Genomic DNA, 20,290 nt, shown 5'->3' with positions numbered 1-20,290 from the left:
CCCCCCATTGAGAAGGCAAGCAATTCCATATAGGTGATATATGTGTAGTCATGCAAAACATATCCATCCATAATAGTCATGTTGTGAAAGAAAACAGACAGAAAAACTCAAGGAAAATAAAGTTTAAAAAAAAAAGTATGCTTCAGTCTGTCTTCCAACACCATCAGTTCTTTCTCTGGGTATGGAGAGCGTTTTTCATCCCAAGTCTTGCAGAGTTGTCTCAGAGCATTGTATTGTTGGGAATAGCTAAGCCATTCACAGCTGATCATCTTGCCGTATTGCTGTTACTTTGTATACAGTACATGTCACTTTGTATGAGTCCATGTCAGTCTTTCCAGGTTTTTCTGAGAGCATCTTACTCATGATTTCTTATAGCAGAGTAGCATTCCATCGTAATTACATACCACAACCTGTTCAGCCATTCCCCAATTGATGGGCATTCTCTCAATTTCTAATTCTTTACCCCCAGAAGAGAACTGCTAAAAATATTTTTGTACATATAGGTCCTTTTCCTTTTTGTTTTTTAATCTCTTTTTGGGATATAGACCTAGTAGTGGTATTGCTATGTCAAAGGGTATGAATGATTTTATAGCCCTTTGGGCATAGTTCCAGATTGCTCTATAGAATGGTTTAATCAGTTCACAATTCCACCAACAGTGCATTAATGTCTCATTTTTCCCCCATCCCCTTCAACTGTCTTATTTTTCCCATATCCTCTCCAACTATCGCATAGTGATTTTATTTTTTATTTTTATTTTTTTAAAGCAATTGGGGTTAAGTAACTTACTCAAGATTACATGGCCAATTATTTTGTATGGATGTTAAGTATCTAAGGCCAGAACCGATCCCGGGTCTCCCGACTCCGGGGCCGGCGCTCTTACTTACTACACCACCTGGCCACCCCAAAAATATGGAACGCTTCACGAATTTGCATGTCATCCTTGTGCAGGGGCCATGCTAATCTTCTCTATAATGTTCCAATTTTAGTATATGTGCTGCCAAAGTAAGCACCGCATAGTGATTTTAACTCAGGTTTTCCCATACCTGGATTGTTTCCACTCATCTCAGAAGACATCACAAAGTCAATGATTTTGTTTTATAAATAAACACCATATTGTGAAAGAAACAATTTGGAAGGCTTAATTACTGATCAGCCCCCGAGGACTTTGTGATGAGTGTGTTACTCAACTCTTGACAGAGAAATGATGGGCTCAGAATGTAGATATAAACATACAGTTTTGAATATAGTCACTGTGAGATATGTTTTCTTCACTACAGGATTTTTTCTTTCGCTCATTCTTTAATTAGTACGTATTTGGTGTGGGGAAGAGGGATTAGCAGTAGTGATGTCACCCAAAAATAGCCTGTTGACACTTTTTAACATACAGAAGGAGATTCAGAAGGAAGCACAGATGGGACAGCTAGGTGGCGCAGTTGAAAAGAGCACCGGCCCTGGAGTCAGGAGGACCTGAGTTCAAATCCAGCCTCAGACACTTAACACAAAACTAGCTGTGTGACCTTGGGCAAGTCACTTAACCCCAATTGCCCTACCTTCTGCCCAACAAAAAGCAAAAAGAAAAATCTAAAAAAAAAAATTTAACCCCCTCCCCCCCCACAAAAAAAAAGGAAGCACAGATGAACAGGACAGTTTTGAAAATGTAAACTTAGAAAAAAAGCAATATGAAGTACAGATTTCTAGTTTCATATGCAATCTTCCTGTTATGATGAAAATGCTCCTTTTTTGGTATTTCAAAATTTAAAAAAAAATAGAAGGAGAAAACAATGTTAGTGAAGAATTGTGATTTTTAGCTAAGTATTCATTTAGCAAAAATTCTGCTAGATTAGAAGAATTTAAGTAGCATTGAGGCCACGTCCATTTATAAATGCTTGTGGAATAGACATTTAGTATTTATCAACTTTTACCCCAAATCCTGCATCCTTAATATATTTGTTGTTCTTGCTCCCTGGTCTCTTAGAACCTTTTGCTTTAGGAGAAAAGAATTTGGTCTTTGGTCTGTCAGCACATCCTCAAGGACTAGAAGTTAACTCTAGATAGAAGTATGCTTTGGTGGCCTAATTACGTGAGTGGAGAATTACTGGGATATCTTAGGTTTAGATCTAAGAGAGAAAATGTGGGCTTCCTTTTTTTTTTTTTTTTTTTTTTGTTACCCTCTGTATTTTCTTTTGCTTAGGTGAAAATCCACGCAGGTCCCAAGTTTGCTTCCTATTTGACTTTCAGCCCTTCTGAGGTTAAATCTCTGCGGACAGAGTACGGAGACCTGGAATGTTGTATTGAAGTGGTGGACAATGTACAGGAAGCCATTGACCATATCCACAAATATGGCAGCTCCCACACAGATGTCATTGTTACAGAAAACGGTCAGTATGAAGTCGGCTTAAAGGGTATTTGGCTAATGGATGACCATCCGGAGGTCCAGCCGTTTCACTTGGCCGCAGTTGGTTCCTTCCCATCCTTATCCCTTCGTGGCTGTCATGAGGAGTTCCTGTGGTTGTGCCAGTAGATGATAGAGCCTTTTTGATGATAGTTACTCAACTATTAGGCAATATGTAAAAAATGCTTTGAAAATTGTAACTTTTTATATTATACCATATAAATGTCAGATTATTATTATTTCTGAAATGTCTTTATTTTCAAAGACACTTGAAGCCTCAGTTTTAGTTCTCTCATATGCCCCTTGTTTCATTCTCTACGTGTTATTTTCCTAATTTAAAATGGTATCAGTGATACTAGAAGGAGAATAGCATGGTGAGCAGAGAACTAGTCTGATTAATTAAGAAGGACCTGGGTTCAAGTGTGGCCTCCTTAACACATACAGACCCTTGGACCCTGGATGTTGGACTTGTATAACCTCTCAGTGCCTCCAGGCCACTTTCCACAACTCGTAAGTTTCACAGCAGGTACCTTTTTGCATTGTTCAAAGGTGTTTCCTCATTCAAACTTTCCAGTCTAGATCAGTGAAGACACAGGTCTGCTTCCTACCTCCTCAGCCTCCCAAAGTAGAAAAGAAATAACCCAGCAACCCCAAAGCATGGTGTACATCTTGTCAAAAGAAGTGGTGGAGGCTCTGAGGCATGGTCCCCACAGGCTTGTATGCATATGATGCTCCCACCCACACTGGCCCATCCTCCCCTTAGTTGTAGCCCTTCTCATAGGTAACTACCTGCCAGGGAAGCTTTAGCTCTTTGGAAGGTCAGCACCCCTTTCTCATGAAGAGGGCTGTGGCCTAGCTCCCCCTGGGAAGAACTGAGTTTGCTGAGGTGTGCCAGAGAATGATTGTCCAGCCCTCCATGAGGCCTGTACGAGGCCCAGAGAAATGCTGTGGTTGCTGTAGTTCAGAAAAGCCAGTTTTTCTTAGCCCTTGCATATTCTGTGACACCTGTAGGCCACCAACAGCTCACTGGGGGTACTTTGTTTCAGTTGCCCTTAAGTCTGAATTGGCCATTGTGCTGAATTGGATGATTTTGTGGTGAACCCAGTCTTGACTGATTATTCTTTTTCTCCGGCAGAGAAAACAGCAGAATTCTTCCTTCAGCATGTGGACAGTGCTTGTGTGTTCTGGAATGCCAGCACCCGTTTCTCGGATGGCTACCGCTTTGGGCTTGGTAGGGAAACTGTTTTTAGGAAGTAGGGGATAGAATCGAGCTTAAAACAATTTAGTGATTGTAAATCACTGTTTGGCAATGAGGGGATGTACTGGAGGAGAGGGAGGATGTGTACCTGCCAGTGGGAAGAAGTCTTGATCAACTGACCCAGTAGGGAAGGGTCACTGAATAGAATGAGAAAATGGAAGGAGAAGAGTAGCAAAAGAGATGAAAAGATTGCAGCTTCTACTTGATTTGGAATTGGACAGTCTGACATTTTGGGGGGATTGGAATTAGTCTACCCAGGGACAGGACAGCTATAAAGCCATGATAACAGAAACAAAGACCTTAAGTAGTTGGAGAGATGTGAAATGTTCATGGAAGGATTGGATTAATAGAGTAAAAATGCAGCACCAATCAATTTTGAGGGACTTCTGTATAAACTAGATCAAATAATGCAGTTTTTAGGGAGAAACAAATGGACCTGGATATCATCAAAGGGTGTGCCAGGGGAAAAGGCTGATGAAAGGGGTTTTGCCTTCTAAGCTTTGAAACAGCACCAGCTACTAGGAAATGGGTCAAAAATAGAGAATGAGAGCTATGGAGCAGAACATCTATGCCAAATCACCTAGCAAATGCATTTTGAAAGTAGTGTTTGATAAGCATATAGAATGTAAAACCTGGGGAAAGTATACATTATTTAACAAATTTTGGGAAAATTGGTTGACAGTTTTAACAAGAAATGGATTTAGACCTATACCTTAAACCACATAGCTCAGTGAATTATAGCAGGAGAGTGGCTTCATCTCAGTTGTGGAGGGAAGATGATTTTTGTTTTCTGTTCAACAGTTAGAATTATTTGGAGGCAAGGTAGACATCTTTATTATTTATTTCATTATACCGTATTTCCCCGATAATAAGGCCTATCCCGAAAATAAGCCCTCCCCTTACTGTGTAAGATTCCTCTAAAATAAGCCCTATTGAGATTGCTACTGTAGTGAAGGTGCGCTACACGCTACATTATGGTACCCTCTGTATGCACCGTCCCCCCCCCCATGAAACGCACGCTGCGCTCCGAGCTGCATCCAGTCAGAGCTGCAGCAGTGAGCGCGTCATCCTGTTCTTCCCCAGTGATTTGCTTATTGAATGAAGGTACATTTTTTTGTTCACATTTACCTGTTTATTAAAATTGCTGTCAATGTTCATTAAAATAAGCCCTCCCCTGAAAATAAGCCCTCTGGTGTTTTTCTGTCCAAAAAAATTAATAAGACAGTGTCTTATTATCGGGGAAACACGGTAGTAGAATCTATAAGGCAAAATAATATAACTAAAAGAAAAATAACAGATTTGGGTGAAAATATCTGTGGCAGTATAATAAACAGGTAGCATGGCAGAAAGAGAAACAAGCTGGTCTTGGATGCAAGAAGATCTGGGTTCAAATCTTCCTCTGACATAAATCGGTTTTGTGACTCTAGACAAATCCCCTAATCTGTAAGACCATGTAAAAGTTGCATAAGTGAAATCACAGCTCTGGATACCTCCTCCCCAACATAAGAGATTAATAACTTGACATTTGAAATACATTAAGGAACTTCGAAGAATTCCCAAAGGTTACTTCAAATCTACAATGGATAAATGGTCAGGGATTTAAACAGAACATTGTCAGATGGTTAATAACTAGTTGAAAAGATAGAAATGAAAATACTACCACACACACATCAAATTTACAAAAATATTTTAAACAAGCAAAACTTAGTGCTGGTAGAATTGTGGAAAAACAAGTATACTTCTTTAACTGCTGGTAAAATTGCAAATTTGTATAATCTTTTTGGAAATTAATCTGGTGACCCTTATTAAACATTTGCAGAAGTATCACCTTTTAATCTACATACCTTTTAGTTTAAATCTTCTTGTGAGTATATCCAAAAATGTTATCAAAACAACAAAAAAACACTTGTACTGAGATTTTTATAACGGCATTATTTGTAATTGCAAAAAGAAAAAAACAGACAAAATAAAACCTGGAAGCAATCTCTGTGTTCCACTGGGGGAAATGTTTAAGTAAATTGTGGTACATCAATGTCATGACATGTTATCATGCAATTAAGATCAATAAGTACGAGGCATATAAAAAAATCTGGAAAAAACCATATGAAATAATACAAAGTAAAAAAAAAAAAAAACAGATCCTAAGGAGCAAATGCTGAATAACTGGCCACCACAGAAGAGGAAAGTGAAGGGAAGAGAAGGAACAGAGAACAATTATGGTTGCAATGGACAAGGCACAGCTGGTCTGTTCCCTTATGTGGACTTAAGTACAGGCATGTTGCTGATCAAAGCTAATGAGCTACATGGCTGTTCAATTTAAGCTTTTAAGAAATTCTTTTTAAAAGGAAGAACAAAAAGGAGAGAGTTATTAGGAATGCTGCCATTCAGAGCTTGTAATAAGATTTTGTTTTCTGGAGATCTGACAGTTTAGCATTTGAAGGAGAGATAGGAGAAGAAAGGATATTATATACATGTTCCCACAATGTACAAAGGAATGAGGCAGGGTGGCTGCTCATAGGCCAGGTTTAGTCATGACAGTTTTGTAGCATTAAGTTTTAATTGGTGGTGGTGGTTCTTTCCATTTACATTTTTTTGTAGTCTTTGTGTATATTGTTTTCCTGGTTCTTGTCACTTCACTTTACATCAGTGCATGTAATTCTTCCAGTGCTTCTCTGTATTCTTCATGTTCACATTTCGTACAGCACAGTTATATTCTATTGTATCCATGTACCGCTGTTTGTTTAGCTATTCCTCAGTTGATGGGTTTGTTTCCAGTTCTTTGGTACCACAGAAAATGCTGCTGTGAATATTTTGGTGTGTCTATCTTCTTCTTGGTTCTCTTTTTTTCCATAAAGATGTGTTTCCCAAAGTTCTGCCTTCAGCCCTATTCTCTCGCTACTCTTTCTCCCTTGGTAATCTTATTCACTCTTATGGCTTCAGCTAACACCTTTATGTAGATGACTCCAGCCCTAACATCCCTCCGGAAATCCAGACCCATTATTTTAATTGATCAAAATATTTGTGTATCCTAAGTATCTCACTGGTTTTGCAAATTGCTTATCTCAAATTGATCTCAATATCTTTCCCTGTAATCCCATTGCTTAATAAATAAATAAATAAATGTTATTTAAAAAAAATCATCTCCACAAAGCTTCCATCCTCATACTTGACACCTAGCATGGATTAGTATGTGTTGTTGTTCATGTGTTGTCCATGTCTCCCTACTATTACGTAAGGTCAGTGAAGGCAGGGACTATGCCCTATCTAAACGTTATGTTTTCCCTTGTACCTAGCATAAGGCTATGTACACAGAGGCATTTAATGAGTGTTGGAGTTGGAACGATCAGAGAAAGTGATAAACAAGTCAGAGTTCAGCAGGACCTGCCTGCAAGGATGTTTAGGAGGAACTGATTCAGTGTAGAAGTGAGATGAGGGAAACAATCTCAGCAAAAGTATGGAAATGGGAATGAATGAGGGCGTGTTCTCGAGAGATGTTAGATAGACAGATCTGGTTAGAGCAGGTAGGTCATTCATGAAAGCTTAAAGGGCTCATTCATTAAGTGGTATTTAAAATTTTTTTTCAGGAGCAGAAGTAGGAATCAGCACTTCTCGAATCCATGCCAGGGGACCAGTAGGTCTTGAAGGATTACTCACTACTAAGTGGCTTCTTAGAGGACAGGACCATGTTGTATCTGACTTCTCAGAAAATGGAACTTTGAAGTATCTTCATGAAAACCTTCCTATCCCTCAAAGAAACACCAACTGAGAGCATGGACAGAGACACAGGGGACATGTTCCAAGATCTGTTAAAACTCTGGTGATGAGACAGAACTTTGGTGATTTTTGCTGTTTTGAGGTACATCTGGAAGCTTTTTGGGTTGTTTTGGCCTGTGCAGTAGAAGACAAGATGTATCAGCTGATCCACATACTTTAGGTTGCCAGTTAGAAAGTACAGTTGCCGCAGATAGTACCTTCTCCTTCCCAAATTCATTTCCTTTAAATAATGCAAAATGGTGCTGGTGAGCCTTGGAGAAGAAAGCGGACAGTTGGTTTCCTCTTCTTATCGCCTCAGTGAGGTAAAGACTCCTTTTGGACATTTTTTCCAGTACCGTATCCTGATGTACCTGATAGTTTTTTAAAATTTCATTCCAGACATTATCATGATTTTACCATAAAGAGGAAATATTTGGTACTCTCTAAAGACTTGTTTCTCTTTAGCATTTCATTAGAAAAATTAGATTAAAATTGACTGAATTATTGAGGCTGTGAAAATTTTTTTTTTGTATTTATTTGTCAAATGAATATTCCAGATACTTGCTTATTCACCTTTGACCAAGAAGGTTCTGCATTAATTACAAGTGATTTATTTTGTTAAGTCCAGTAGGGAAACTGCAAGTTGTAACATTTAGGAGTAGATATCCCCACTATGGTGGAGGGAAGCAGTTTTTGCACCAAGTGTGTTCAAGAATTTTATATGAATTGTTCATCATCCCTCCTATTCTCTGCTCCTCCCCAAAAGAAATAACTAAAGGAATATTTTAATACTTTAAATTTTTTCCCTTTTTCAGAAATAAAGTTCTTACCAAAAGATGTCTGTGTGATGAACATTTTCTGTCTTGCCTAGTTATTACTCTACTTTTCATTTTCATTCCCTTATCTGCTTGACTTAAAGTAGGCCTTTGCTTTGGAATCTTCTCACATGTCTTTTTTTCACCCAGCTTGAAAACACATTGAACACTTTTCTGTTCCTGTCATGTGGGAGCATTTCGTAAGAGCTACCCAAAAGGGACCCTATGTTTTCATTTGAAATAAACTAGCCCAACAAGAACAACCACAAAAATGTTTTTTAAAAGCCTATTGTGCCATTATCAAAACCTATTTTCTCTTCTTTAGAGTATAGAGTACACCAAGTATAGAACTTCGTAATTGGACATTGTTAAATGTCAAATGGGGGAGGTATCTTGGAGATAAGTGAATGATTCTGATCAATGTATCTGTGCATCAAGGCAATTTATTAGGTGCTGAGAATTCAAATTCAGTTTAAGGCAAACTCTGGCAACGAGGGTTAACAGAGCCACTTTAAAGTAGGCAGAGAATTGTGAGTCTTGCCAGTATGGAAAGCAAAAAGAGCTTTGTAATGACTTGCAAAATGTATGTTTGTTTTTCTGCAGGTACCTCTGCTGAGTAAAAGTTACGAGAGAATGTGGCTCAGTGGGTAGGAGGCCAGCCTTGGAGTCAGTAAGATCTGGATTCAAGGTTTGCCTTTGACATTTTAGCTTTGTGACCGTGTGCAAGCTCCTTAATTCCTCAGAGCCTCAGTTTTCAAATATGTCAAACTAACATATTTGTATGGCTTGTGAGGAAAGTGCTTTATAAATGTAATTTAATGTCATTTTCTGGGCACATATCTGGGATGTGAAAGAGAAATCTGATGAACACCATTCACTTATGGTGCTTCACAAGGGAACAAGTGATACAGCCCAGAAGAAAGTTTTGCCAAGGAATACAAAGTCCCAAACAAAATAAAGACTTGAGAGACGTTTAAAATTTTTAGTATTACACCTTGTTGAAGATTGGGGAGGGGGGGAGGGGGGATCAGAAGAGAACAGTGACTTCAGGAAGTGAATAGTTACCTATGTTGAGGATGACTGAATCAGTGGTATGTTTCTCTACCATGGGTTACAATGTCAGACTGATGGGCTCCTGGCCAGGAAGAAGTGGGTGGCAAGCATCTTGCAAATTGGGCTGGTTAAAACAGGTTTGACTGGAGCCTAGAAAATGTAATTGAAAGGGAATGAAACTGAAAAAGGGAGAAGGAGGGAGAAAATGGCCTGTGTAGACCTACTGAGCTTGTCAGACATGGCCCCCAGTGCAGCCTGTGCCAGAGTAAAATGTAATTGAGTAATATTTAACAAAATGAATAAAAATGCAACATTCTGCCCAGTACATATCTATTCATATCTGACATTACTGTCAAAGAGGAAGGTAGGTACAAGAAAGGAAGAAAAGCAGAAGAGCTCCAATTATGGGAAAGTTACACTAAGAACTAGCAGTAACCGATGCCATAAACGTCTATGCAAATAGCAACGTGTCAGTAATAAGAGTGAGTTCTTAATACAAGAATGTATATTTGACCTGGTGGAACTTAATTGGATGATGACTATGGAAGAATCTGCTGTTTTCAAAAGGAATCAGATTAAAAGTAGTGGAATGGCATAAACTATTATATTCATGAAAGCATAGTGGGTGGAGAGCATCTGGGTGAGGATCAAAGGAACAATAAATAGAAGCAACGTTGAGTATGCCACATCACTTTGATAGGAGTTTGGGAAAGAGATCCCAAATCTGGCATGGAAACAGGTTTTTGTGGTGATAGAGACGTTTAACTGCAGAATCTGCTAGAGTTCTTTTGAAGCCAAAAGCAGACCAACTGATGAATGTGTGGCTCACTGAAAAGAGAATTTTACCCTTCAAGAGGTGGAGGAAGCAACATGCAGAACTACCATTCTGCAAAGAGTTGACATAGAAATTAGGGGAACTTGAAGGGGCAAGTAGCCATTCCATCATGGAACTTGTGGTAGAGGAGAAGAACGCTAGAAGCATGCCCAGAACAGATTTTCGAATGATTCAGTGGATAAAAACATGTATAGAAGGAAAAATAATTGGTAACGAATACAAAAATGTAACAGAGTCCTCTGATAACATTGAAGTGTTAAGGCCTCAAAGGAAATGAGGCTCATTGCAAGTGCTATAGACACTAAAATATATTAAGATATTTTTGCAAAAAAAAATCAAATTAGTGATCAATGCTACAGGTGAGTGAAATGGTTAAGAGTAGACAGCAGTGAGAATGAATTGCAGTCTAAAAAGAATGGTTTTTGGACTGGGAAAACTATAACAAAATTGGGTAACAAGGAATGGAAATTCAAGGTAAGAGGCCACCGTATTGCCCCCATTGAGTTAGTTATCCAGCCAAGAGAAGTTTTTAAAAAGGGCACTGAAAGAAATACCAGATACTAACTGCTGAGGCAATATTGATCCTTGAAAGATCTTAGAGAAAAGAGGAATGCCACAGACCTGGAAAAGAGCAAATGTCCTGGTTTTCAAAAAAAGGAAAGAGGGTGTAGTCTGCTAATAATAAGTCAGTCAAGTTGAATTTCATTCCTGAAAAAATTCTAGAACACATTGTTAAAGGAGTGGCTTGTGAGCATTTGCAGAGGGAAGCAATGGTCACTAAAACTCAGCCTAGGCTCATCAAGAATAAGTTATTACACAAACTAATTTCCTTTTTAGACATTTTATTTTTAAATTTTTCTTTTTTCTGATTATGAACTTGACAGGCATCAATTAAAATGATCATTTCTAAATAATAAGATATGTATATGAAAATATAATTCTGTTATTCATAACTAATTTTTTAAAATATATAATAAATTTGACATGAATTCCAAAGCTCTTCTGTTTGTCTGTTTCTCTGAATTCCTTCTGCTCTCTTCTGTGTATCTTTATTTCCTTTGATGTTCTTTTCTCTCTTTCTGACATCATTAGACATAAATTCCTGCCTATATACCCTTGTATTCTCCCCCGACCCACTGCCAGAAAAGGGAAAAAAAGTCATAGTAGAGTATTGGAGTGAGTAAGAGCTGACTCAGCTGACCTTTCCTCATCTGTAAATTGAAAATAATGATAGCATCTACCTCCCAGGGTTGTTGTGAGGATCACATGGGGTGTTTGTGAAGCACTTAACACAGTGCCTGTCACAAAATAATAAATGCCCCTCTTCCTCCCCCTCCCTCCCTTGTAACAAGTATGATCAAGTACAACCCCTGCATTGATCACCTCTGGAGATGTCTGTCACAAAGTGGAAGCACGATTCATCATCAGCCTTTTGAATTTGTGGCTGGTCATCAAGTTCTTAATTCTTTTGAAATTGCTTTGCTTTACAGTGTTGTTATAAATTGTTCTGGTTCTCTTCATTCTGTATCATTTCATACTGGTCCTCCCAGGTTTCTCTGAATCCATTCCTTTGATAATTTAAAAATAATAATTAGCATTTATATAGTGCCTACTATGTGTCAGGCACTGCGCTAATAAGCCCTTCACAACTATCTCATTTAATCACAATTCAATAACATTCCATCACATTTCTATGAAATAATTTGTCCAGCCTATTCCGCAATTGATGGGCACCAACTTGGTTCTAGTTCTTTACTACAATGTGCTACCATAAGTATTTTTATCACAGTGTCTGGCACATGAAGAAAGCTTATTGATTGTCTAATTGTCCTTTACTTATTTCTTTTATCTATTTGAGGTATAAACCTAGTAGTAGTGTTAATGGGTCAAAGGTTATCCACAGTTTAATGACTCTTGGAGTGTAGTTCCAAATTGGATTCCATTATAGTTGGACCATTCCACAGCTCTGCCAATGCTGCATTAGTGTGTCTGTCTGCCCTCCTACAACCTCTTCAACAATTGTCATTTTTCTTTTTTTTTTAAATCATCTTTGCCAATCTGAAGAGGGTGAGGTAGAACCTCAGAGTTGTTCTAATTTTTGTTTCTCTTGTTAGAAGTGAATTAAGATTTCTGTAATCATGAAAAAATGCTCTAATCACTATTGATTAGAGAAATGCAAATTAAAAACAACTCTTAGGTACCACATCTCACTGGTCAGATTGGCTAACATGACAAAACAGGAAAATGATAAATGCTGGAGAAGGTGCAGGAAAATTGGAACACTAATGCATTGTTGGTGGAGTTGTGAACTGATCCAGCCATTCTGGAGAGCAATTTGGATCTATGCCCAAAGGGCTATAAAAATGTGTAGACCCTTTGACCCAGCAATACCACTTCTAGGGCTGTATCCCAAAGAGATCATACAAATGGGAAAAGGACCCTTATGTACAAAATTATTTATAGCAGCTCTTTCTGTGGTGGCAAAGAATTGGAAATCAAGGGTATGTCCATCAGTTGGGGAATGGCTAAACAAGTTGTGGCATATGAATATAATGGAATACTATTATGCTATAAGAAATGAGCAGATGGACTTCATAATAACCTGGAGAGTCTTACATAAACTGATGTGGAGGGAGGGGAGCAGAACCAGGAGAACATTGTACGCAGTTACAGACACATCATATCTGTGATGATTGACTGATGACTGGGCTCCCTACAGCAATGCAAGATTATAAGACAACTCCAAAGGACTCGTGATGGCAAAGGCCATCCACATCTAAAGAAAGAATTACAGAGTTTGAAGGCAGATTGAATGAAGCAAACTACTGGCTCTCTTTTGTTTTTTTTCTCCTTGTTCATTCCATTGGTTATGATTCTTCTTTACAACTTGACTAATCTTTAATGTGGAGCTGTATGTAAAACCTATATCAGATTGTGTGCCACCATGGAGGCAGGGAGAGTGGAAGGGGGCAGTGGAGAAAATTTGAAACTCAAAAAGTTGTGGAACTGAATGTTGTAAACTGAAAGTAAATAAACTTTTTAAAAAGTTCATCCCGAAAAAAAAAAAAGTGAGTTAAGAGCATTTTTTTCCATATGGTTGATGATAGCTTAGGTTTCTTTCATTGAGAACTGCCTGTTCATAGCCTTTGATCATTTATATGTATTATTATAATATAATATATGATATACAATAAATATTAATTATATAATATAATTATATATAATGTGTAAATATTACACATATTGACATAGTATAATAAGATATTAATATAGTGTTTTAGTAATATAGTATTACATATTACTATATATAATATAATCAAAATTGTCCATTATCTCTAGTGATCATCTTTATTCTTTATTTGGTCAAGAATTTTTCTCCATTCATAATTACAAAGAAAGATCTCTTTCCTTCATGCTCTAATTTGTTTATGCTATGCCCTTTTATATCTGCTACTGCTAAGTCCCCTTTATTTCCACTTTTTTTTTCATTATTTCCTTTGAGATCCTAGATCTTTTGCTCCTCCAGACAAATTTTGCTATCATCATTTTCTAATTCTGTTAAGTAAACCTTTGGTAGTTTGATTAGTATATTACTGGATCTTGTAAATTGTTTTTGGTAGTGTTATCATTTGTTATGTGGGCCAACAAAGAGCAATTAATATCTTTCTAATTATTTAAATCTATTTCTGTAAGAACTATATTTTGCAGTTGTATTCATATAATTCCTCCTTTTTGGGGGGGGGTAGGCTAACTCCTAGATATCTTATATATTCTGTAGTTAATTTGAATAGAATTTCTTTTTCTGTTTCTTTTTGCTTGTATTTTTTTTAAAGCAAAATAAAGAATGGCTAATGATTTTTGTAGATTTACTTTCTATCTTGCTACTTTATCAAAGTTATCATTTCAGTTTTTCAGTTGTGTCTCTATACTTCTCTAAGTAAACCATCATGTCATATGCAAAAATGATTTTTTCCTCTTTGTCTATGTTAATCCCCTCAATTTCTTTTTTTCTTATTGTTATTAATAGTATTTCTAGGACTATACAAAATAATAATGGTGTCAATAGGAATACTTTCTTCCTAATCTAACTTGAAAGACCTCCAGCATTTCTCTATTAGAGGTAATGCTAGTTCTTGGTTTTAAGTAGATGTTATTTATGATATTAAGGAATAGTCCATTTTTGCATGATTTTTAGTGTTTTAAACCTAAAAGAGTGTTATATTTTTTCAGTAGCCTTTTCTTCATCAGTTGATGTATTCATGTAATTTTATTGTTTTGTTATTAAGATGGTCTGTTAAGTTTATAGTTACCCTAATATTTATCCAACCTTGCATTCTTGGAATAAATAAAAAACACTCATAGTGTATGATCTTTTAAATATGTTGTAGCCTCTTCAGTAATATTTTATCCAATGTTTTTGTGTTGATAATCATTAGAGTTATTAATCTGTAGATTTTTTTTTCTACTTTAGCTCTCCCTTGTTTAGGTATTAGTCCCGTGTTTGTATCACAGAAGGAGTTTTGTAGGAGCTCTTCTTTCCTTTTTTTTTTTTTTTGCAAATAATTTGTATGACATTTGAATGAATTGTCCTTTAGCTGTTTGATAGAGAGTCAAACACACATACCAGACAGTTATGCCTTTTCTATGAAAAGAGAACCATAGAATTTAAAAACTGGAAGGAATCCTAGATATAATCTGGACTGCTTTACTTAAAGGTAACTTTTACAGTTTTCTCTTGGACATTAGCATGTTTCTCTCTCCCTCTCTCTCTCTCTCTGTCTCTCTCATTGTGTCTCTCTCTGTCTCTCTCTGTGTTTCTCTCTCCCTTCCTCCTGACCTTTTTGGTGTGCCCAGTGGATGAGACATTGCATGTACAAGGAACAGCACAAAATTAACCTGGCAAACTGATGTCACACAAAAAAACACAAACCAGGTATTCCACCCCCCATCTCTGTACATTTGCAATGGCCATTCTTCATGCTTCGAATGCTCTTTCTCGCTTACTTTCTTTAAGACTTAGTCAAGCATCATCTCCTACATGAAGCCCTTCCTGACTCTCCCAGCTCCAGCTCCTAGTACCCTCCCTTCCTAAGCTATGTTGCATTTATTTTTATTTATTCTGTTTATACTTATATGTTGACATGGTTTCTCCTCCAGAAGAATGTAAGCTTCTTGAAGGCAGAGATTATTTCATTTCTGTCTTTATACCTTAGTGCCTAGTACAGTGCTTGGCACATATAGACACTTAACCAATGCTTTTGGATTGATAAGTGAGGGCTTAGTGACTTAAAACAAGCTTGCCGTGGTACTGGCTATATAATACCCATTACTGATAGGTCCCAGATATAGTGAGGAATCATGGGTGGTTTATTCTAAGCCAGGTGTTCTTAACATGGGGTCTATGGACAGATTTCAAGGGATTTGTGAACTTGAATGGGGGAAAAATCACATCTCTATTTTCACTAACACTTGATTTCCTTAGTAATCAAGTGTCTCTTATTTTAGACATTTAAAAACATTATTCTGAGAAAGAATCTGTAGGCTTTACCAGGCTGCCAAAAGGGTCCATGACACATGAAAAAGTTAAGAAATTCTGCTTTTAAAGAACTTTTCTCCTGTTACTATTAGAAGAGGTAATGTAGCCCAAGTAGAGAGAGGGCCGGCCTTAGAATCAGGAAGACCAAGTTCCTATGGACAAGTTGATTATGTGTTAACTTCATGGTGCCTCTGGACTAGAAGATTATAGCTGAGTTAGTTGCAAATCTGCATAGGTGGAGGGAGTTTCCATAGCTAGAATTCCCTACATGATGAAATCATGAATCCTAATAAAAAACAATTCCTATACTAATCACTGGGGATGCATCTGACCTTTCCATTCATTTGTCAGGGAACAAAGAGTAACAGCTTTTCTTTCTTTGTGTGCTCTTTTGGAGACTGTGATTGATTTAGTCCCACTGACAGAAACATGAAAAGGATCAGAAAGATATCCTGGTCTTGCAGTTTAGTGCAAGGCAGAGAACACTTGACTAGAAATGAGGGCATTTGGAGTCCGGTCCCAGCTCAGCCACTGAATGGCTATATAACTTTTGGCAGATCACTGTAAGCTCTGGGTTTCAGGTTCCTCATAAGCTAAATGAGGGGGTTGGTTCATATTAATATCTAGGATTCCTCCCAGTTTTGAAATTCTATGGTTCTCTTTTTATAGAAAAAGCATAATTGCCTGGAATGTGTTTGTCCAACTTTCAGTGATCTGTTGGACCTCTGAAACGAAAATCAAGGCACCTTTATTCACATGGTCATAGTTGTGTGAATTATAATAGGACAGTCTCCAGGAGGAAATAAGCAAACTTTCCAGGACAAACGTTACAAACTCAAATCTTTTGACAGTAAACCTCATTCTCCCTATGTCTTCTATTTCAATGCTAGTAGCTTAAAACAATATGCCAGCTCCTTGGAAAGATGACTCAACGCAAGGCGTGTTGCTCACCATCTCAACACTTGGCTGCAATAGCCTTCATCTAAACGCTCTGTATGAGAGGCTGTGCTGCTTGAAATGATTAATTATAATTTCAGAAAGCAGTTAGTTTCTAGAGAAGCATGAGACTTAATGTCCAAAATTTTTTTAAAGTTCAGTTCTTTTGCCTTCTTACATAAAAGTAAAAGGAGCTACAATTACTTCCTAAATGTTCAGATGATTATGTTTTTAATAATGGAAGCCCCAGGATCTCTAATTTTGGTTTTAATATACTCCTTAAACAGTCAGGAACTGCAAGTCAGAATTAGGATTGCTGTTGCTTTGATTGTACCTGGACGTGCCATAGGAAGAAGGCTCTCTGAAACTTGTTCCAAAAATCTGACTCCTTTCAGAGAGGCACAGATTTCAAACAGAATTCCTCACAGTACTGGGCTTTCGAATATCATAACTTCATGTAGTAAGACACCATTCCTAGACCATGAAGTGCATCACATGTAATTTTCATTATGACAACTTTCCAAAATACATTTCCTTTCATCCCAATCACAGCTCCAGCAAAATAGTCATCTTCCCCAAGAAACAGGCCAATCCATTCCCAATACTACATCTTTCTGAGCATAGCTTAATTTTTTTTTAAGAGTTCTATTTGTCTTTGGATTCTGTGTGTGTATGTGTGTGTATGCATGCCTTAGCTCATTCTGGATCTTAGCTTCCCAGGAATTAGTATAGGAATTACATAGCCATTCTTGTTTGTATTCTCTTCCTCAATCTTCTGGGCATGCACTTTGTAAATCTAAGTTCATCAGAGCAAAAACTGAAGCCACGTTGATTTTAAATGTAAAGTTTTAAACTTGGGTTCAAAAAAATCTATATAAAAAGTACAAGGGCAGGAGTGGAAAAAATGTAATTTGAGAGCAATTCATATGAAAATGATTTGTAGAGGGGGGTGGTATTAAGACTGCAAATTCACTATGAGTGATAGTGCACCATAGTCATATGGCAGCAAAGAAAGCTAATGTAATTTTAGAATATATTCAGAAAGGCAGAATGTCCAAAAACTAAAGAGTTAACTCCCATTGTATTCTGCCTGGATCAAACCATACCTGCTGGAATACTGTGTTTGGTTTGGAGCACCACATTTTAGGACAGTGATCCACTGGAGAAAGATCAATCAGACAATAAACATTTATTAAACACCTACCAGGGGCATCTAGGTGGTACAGTGGGTGAGTCATTTAGCCCTGTTAACTGTTAAATGAGCTGGAGAAGGAAATGGCAAACCACTCCAGTGTTTCTGCCCAAATGGGACCACAAAGTCAGATAGAACTGAACAACAAAAAAGCATTTACGATGTGTGAGGCACTAATATGATGCCATTTAAGGATCAGTAGAAGTGACTGGGGATAGATATTTCACCTGAAAAAGAGATGACACATGGGGAGAACTTTGTGATTTTCCCTCTACTCTAGCTGAGATCTGATGTAGCTATGGGGGTTTCATTACTCCCACTAATGCCTGGCTTGGCACTTGATGTGAGAGCCAACCACTCCTAGTCCTTGTAGACTTTAATCCTGCCACCATTGAAGCCACAGTGGAAGATTCCTGATTTTGTTCAGTCGCAGTGTGAATAGGCTGGTGATATAGACATCAAAATGGCCAAATGGATGGCCCCCATCCAAGGGGCAAGATATTAACCTAACATATCCTGCTTCCTGTAGCAAGGGCTGAGGGGCTGAGACAGCACTAGACTTCCAACTTTCCACATGCAGAAATTTTGGTGGGACCAGATTGGTGGTTTATTTTGGGCCATACACATTGAGAGTGTTGATTGCCAGTGTCTTTTCCTGATTTCTCTCTGGTTTTCTGTTTTAAGTTTCCCATTTTCACTACTTCACCACTTCTGTTTTCATGAGATTATGAAAATGATAGCAAAAATACTTGGTTTTTTGGATGATTCAGGGCTTGGGAGATTCAATCTGAGTAGAATGAACACAAACCAGTCTTTAAAAACTTAGAATTAGCCAGAAGGTGCTACAGATAGATACATCCAGATCTCTCCTGACTCTATTCTTTCAGTCACTCCTATATGAATCAGCATTGGTGGGTTGTGATTTGAGGAGGCTTGAAAGGCTCTCTGTCACCTTATATTTATCAAGGGCCTACAGTGTGTCAAGCGTTGTGCTAGAGGCTGGGGATAGGAGTAAAATCAATGAAATCAATTAAGTGATTACTATGATCCAGAACCTGTCCTAGGTGCTGAAGATCAGTTCAGAGATGAAGGTAACAAGAATCACAACTGACTACCTTCATCATTCTGCTATTTAAGGTGTTGCATGGCCCCAGGGCATCTACATGAGGCCTAGGGGCATTGCAGAACCCTAGATCTTACCAATTCAATTCAGTGCCTATCAATGGCAAGATGTGCTAGGTTTGGGGGATAAGTTCTCAATACTTCAAGGATCTGTCATTTCAAATGGTGTTGGTACTCACTTTATGACCACAGATTAATGGTCTTTGAGAATTAATGGAGCTGGACAGTTCTTTGCCTTGTAACAAACCTAGGTTACTAGGGTTCCTCTGAACTTGAGACTATAGGTAGGACCTACTAGAAGTTATGGTCCACTACTGTTTTCTCCCCAGGACAATTGCGAGGATCAAAAGGCTCAATATTGGTAAAATGATTTGCGAACCTTAAAGCACTATATAAATGCTAGCTATTGCTATTACTTAAGCTCTCTAGGCCTTAGTTTCCAATCTATAAAATGAGGGTTTGTTATTCAATGAATGAAGGTAATCAGTGACCATTTCTATGTCTAAGTACATAATCTTATGATCCTATGATAGATTTAGAGAGGAAGGAGCCCAATCTACTGTGGGCTATTGGGGGAGGTATCATAAAGGATACCTGAGTTGGACCTTGAAGGATTTCTTGAAAGGATTTTGACAGGTAAAGATGCAGACAGACCTATTTTAGACATGTAGGATACCTTATGCATATAAAAAGAGGTTGAAAGTAGGCAGAAAAAGATGGTGGAACAGCTAGCTGATTGTTTTATAGGAGTTCTCAAGATGCTCCCTTGGGTGGTAAAAAAACAAACAAACAAACAAACTCAGACCCTGAGTTTTGTCAGAAAGGCTTCTTTGGTGAGCTCATGGAAACAGAAGGAGGGAGTGGAGCCAAGATGGCAGATTAGAGGCAGCAAACCCACCAAACTCTCTCAACATTGTCCTCTGAACAACTTTAAAATAACACCTCAGATAAACTTGGAGCAGCAGAGCCAACAAAAGGTCAGAGTGAGACATTTTTCTAGCCTAAGACAACTCAGAAGGCCAGCAGAAAAGGTCTGTGATACCAGGGTAGGGCTGATCCAGAGTGCGCATGGCACACAACAACACCATTGGCAGACCTTGGAGGCAGTTGTGATAGTAGCAGCAGTAGCAGCTTTTAGAGATCCCAGCCTAGAGACAGTTAGGGGTTTAGACAACTGGTCAGAAAGAGATTAGAGAAGACCCTTTGCTGGTAATGGGTGCAGCTGCCACTGACTGGCAAATCTATTGCCCACATACAGTTCTGGGTTCCAGTTCAGAGAGGAATGTGTGTGGTTCGTCACAATGGAGCTGGAGCCCTAGTCACAGCCTTAGGACCAAGAGGAGCTCTAGTACTTGTGGTTCCAGGGGAACAGGCACCCTTCCGGCGAAAGACCAAAG

General features: G+C 38.1%; 1 protein-coding gene and 1 non-coding gene across 7 annotated transcripts in view; one reads left to right on the top strand and one right to left on the bottom strand.

Moving 5' to 3' along the window:
- ALDH18A1 (aldehyde dehydrogenase 18 family member A1) overlaps positions 1 to 8,241 on the top strand; it is a 63,633-nt gene extending 55,392 nt beyond the window's left edge. For all 6 annotated transcript variants that reach the window (XM_069067087.1, XM_069067088.1, XM_069067084.1 and 3 more), the window contains 3 exons: positions 2,193 to 2,379; positions 3,529 to 3,624; positions 7,236 to 8,241. In XM_069067087.1, the coding sequence (XP_068923188.1) occupies positions 2,193 to 2,379; positions 3,529 to 3,624; positions 7,236 to 7,417 (465 nt within the window). In that variant the 3' untranslated portion in view covers positions 7,418 to 8,241. The remainder of the gene's footprint in view (positions 1 to 2,192; positions 2,380 to 3,528; positions 3,625 to 7,235) is intronic.
- Positions 905 to 1,011, bottom strand: LOC138145613 (U6 spliceosomal RNA). The gene has a single exon (XR_011164266.1). It is a non-coding gene; the product is annotated as a U6 spliceosomal RNA (small nuclear RNA).
- Positions 8,242 to 20,290: the final 12,049 nt, after the last annotated feature.

The sequence above is a fragment of the Petaurus breviceps genome, unplaced genomic scaffold, assembly GCF_028583685.1.
Source record: "Petaurus breviceps papuanus isolate PSGF00001 unplaced genomic scaffold, PetGlider_PUasm1.0 90740, whole genome shotgun sequence".
Lineage (NCBI taxonomy): Eukaryota > Metazoa > Chordata > Mammalia > Diprotodontia > Petauridae > Petaurus > Petaurus breviceps.
This window is presented reverse-complemented; position numbering and strand designations above follow the sequence as displayed.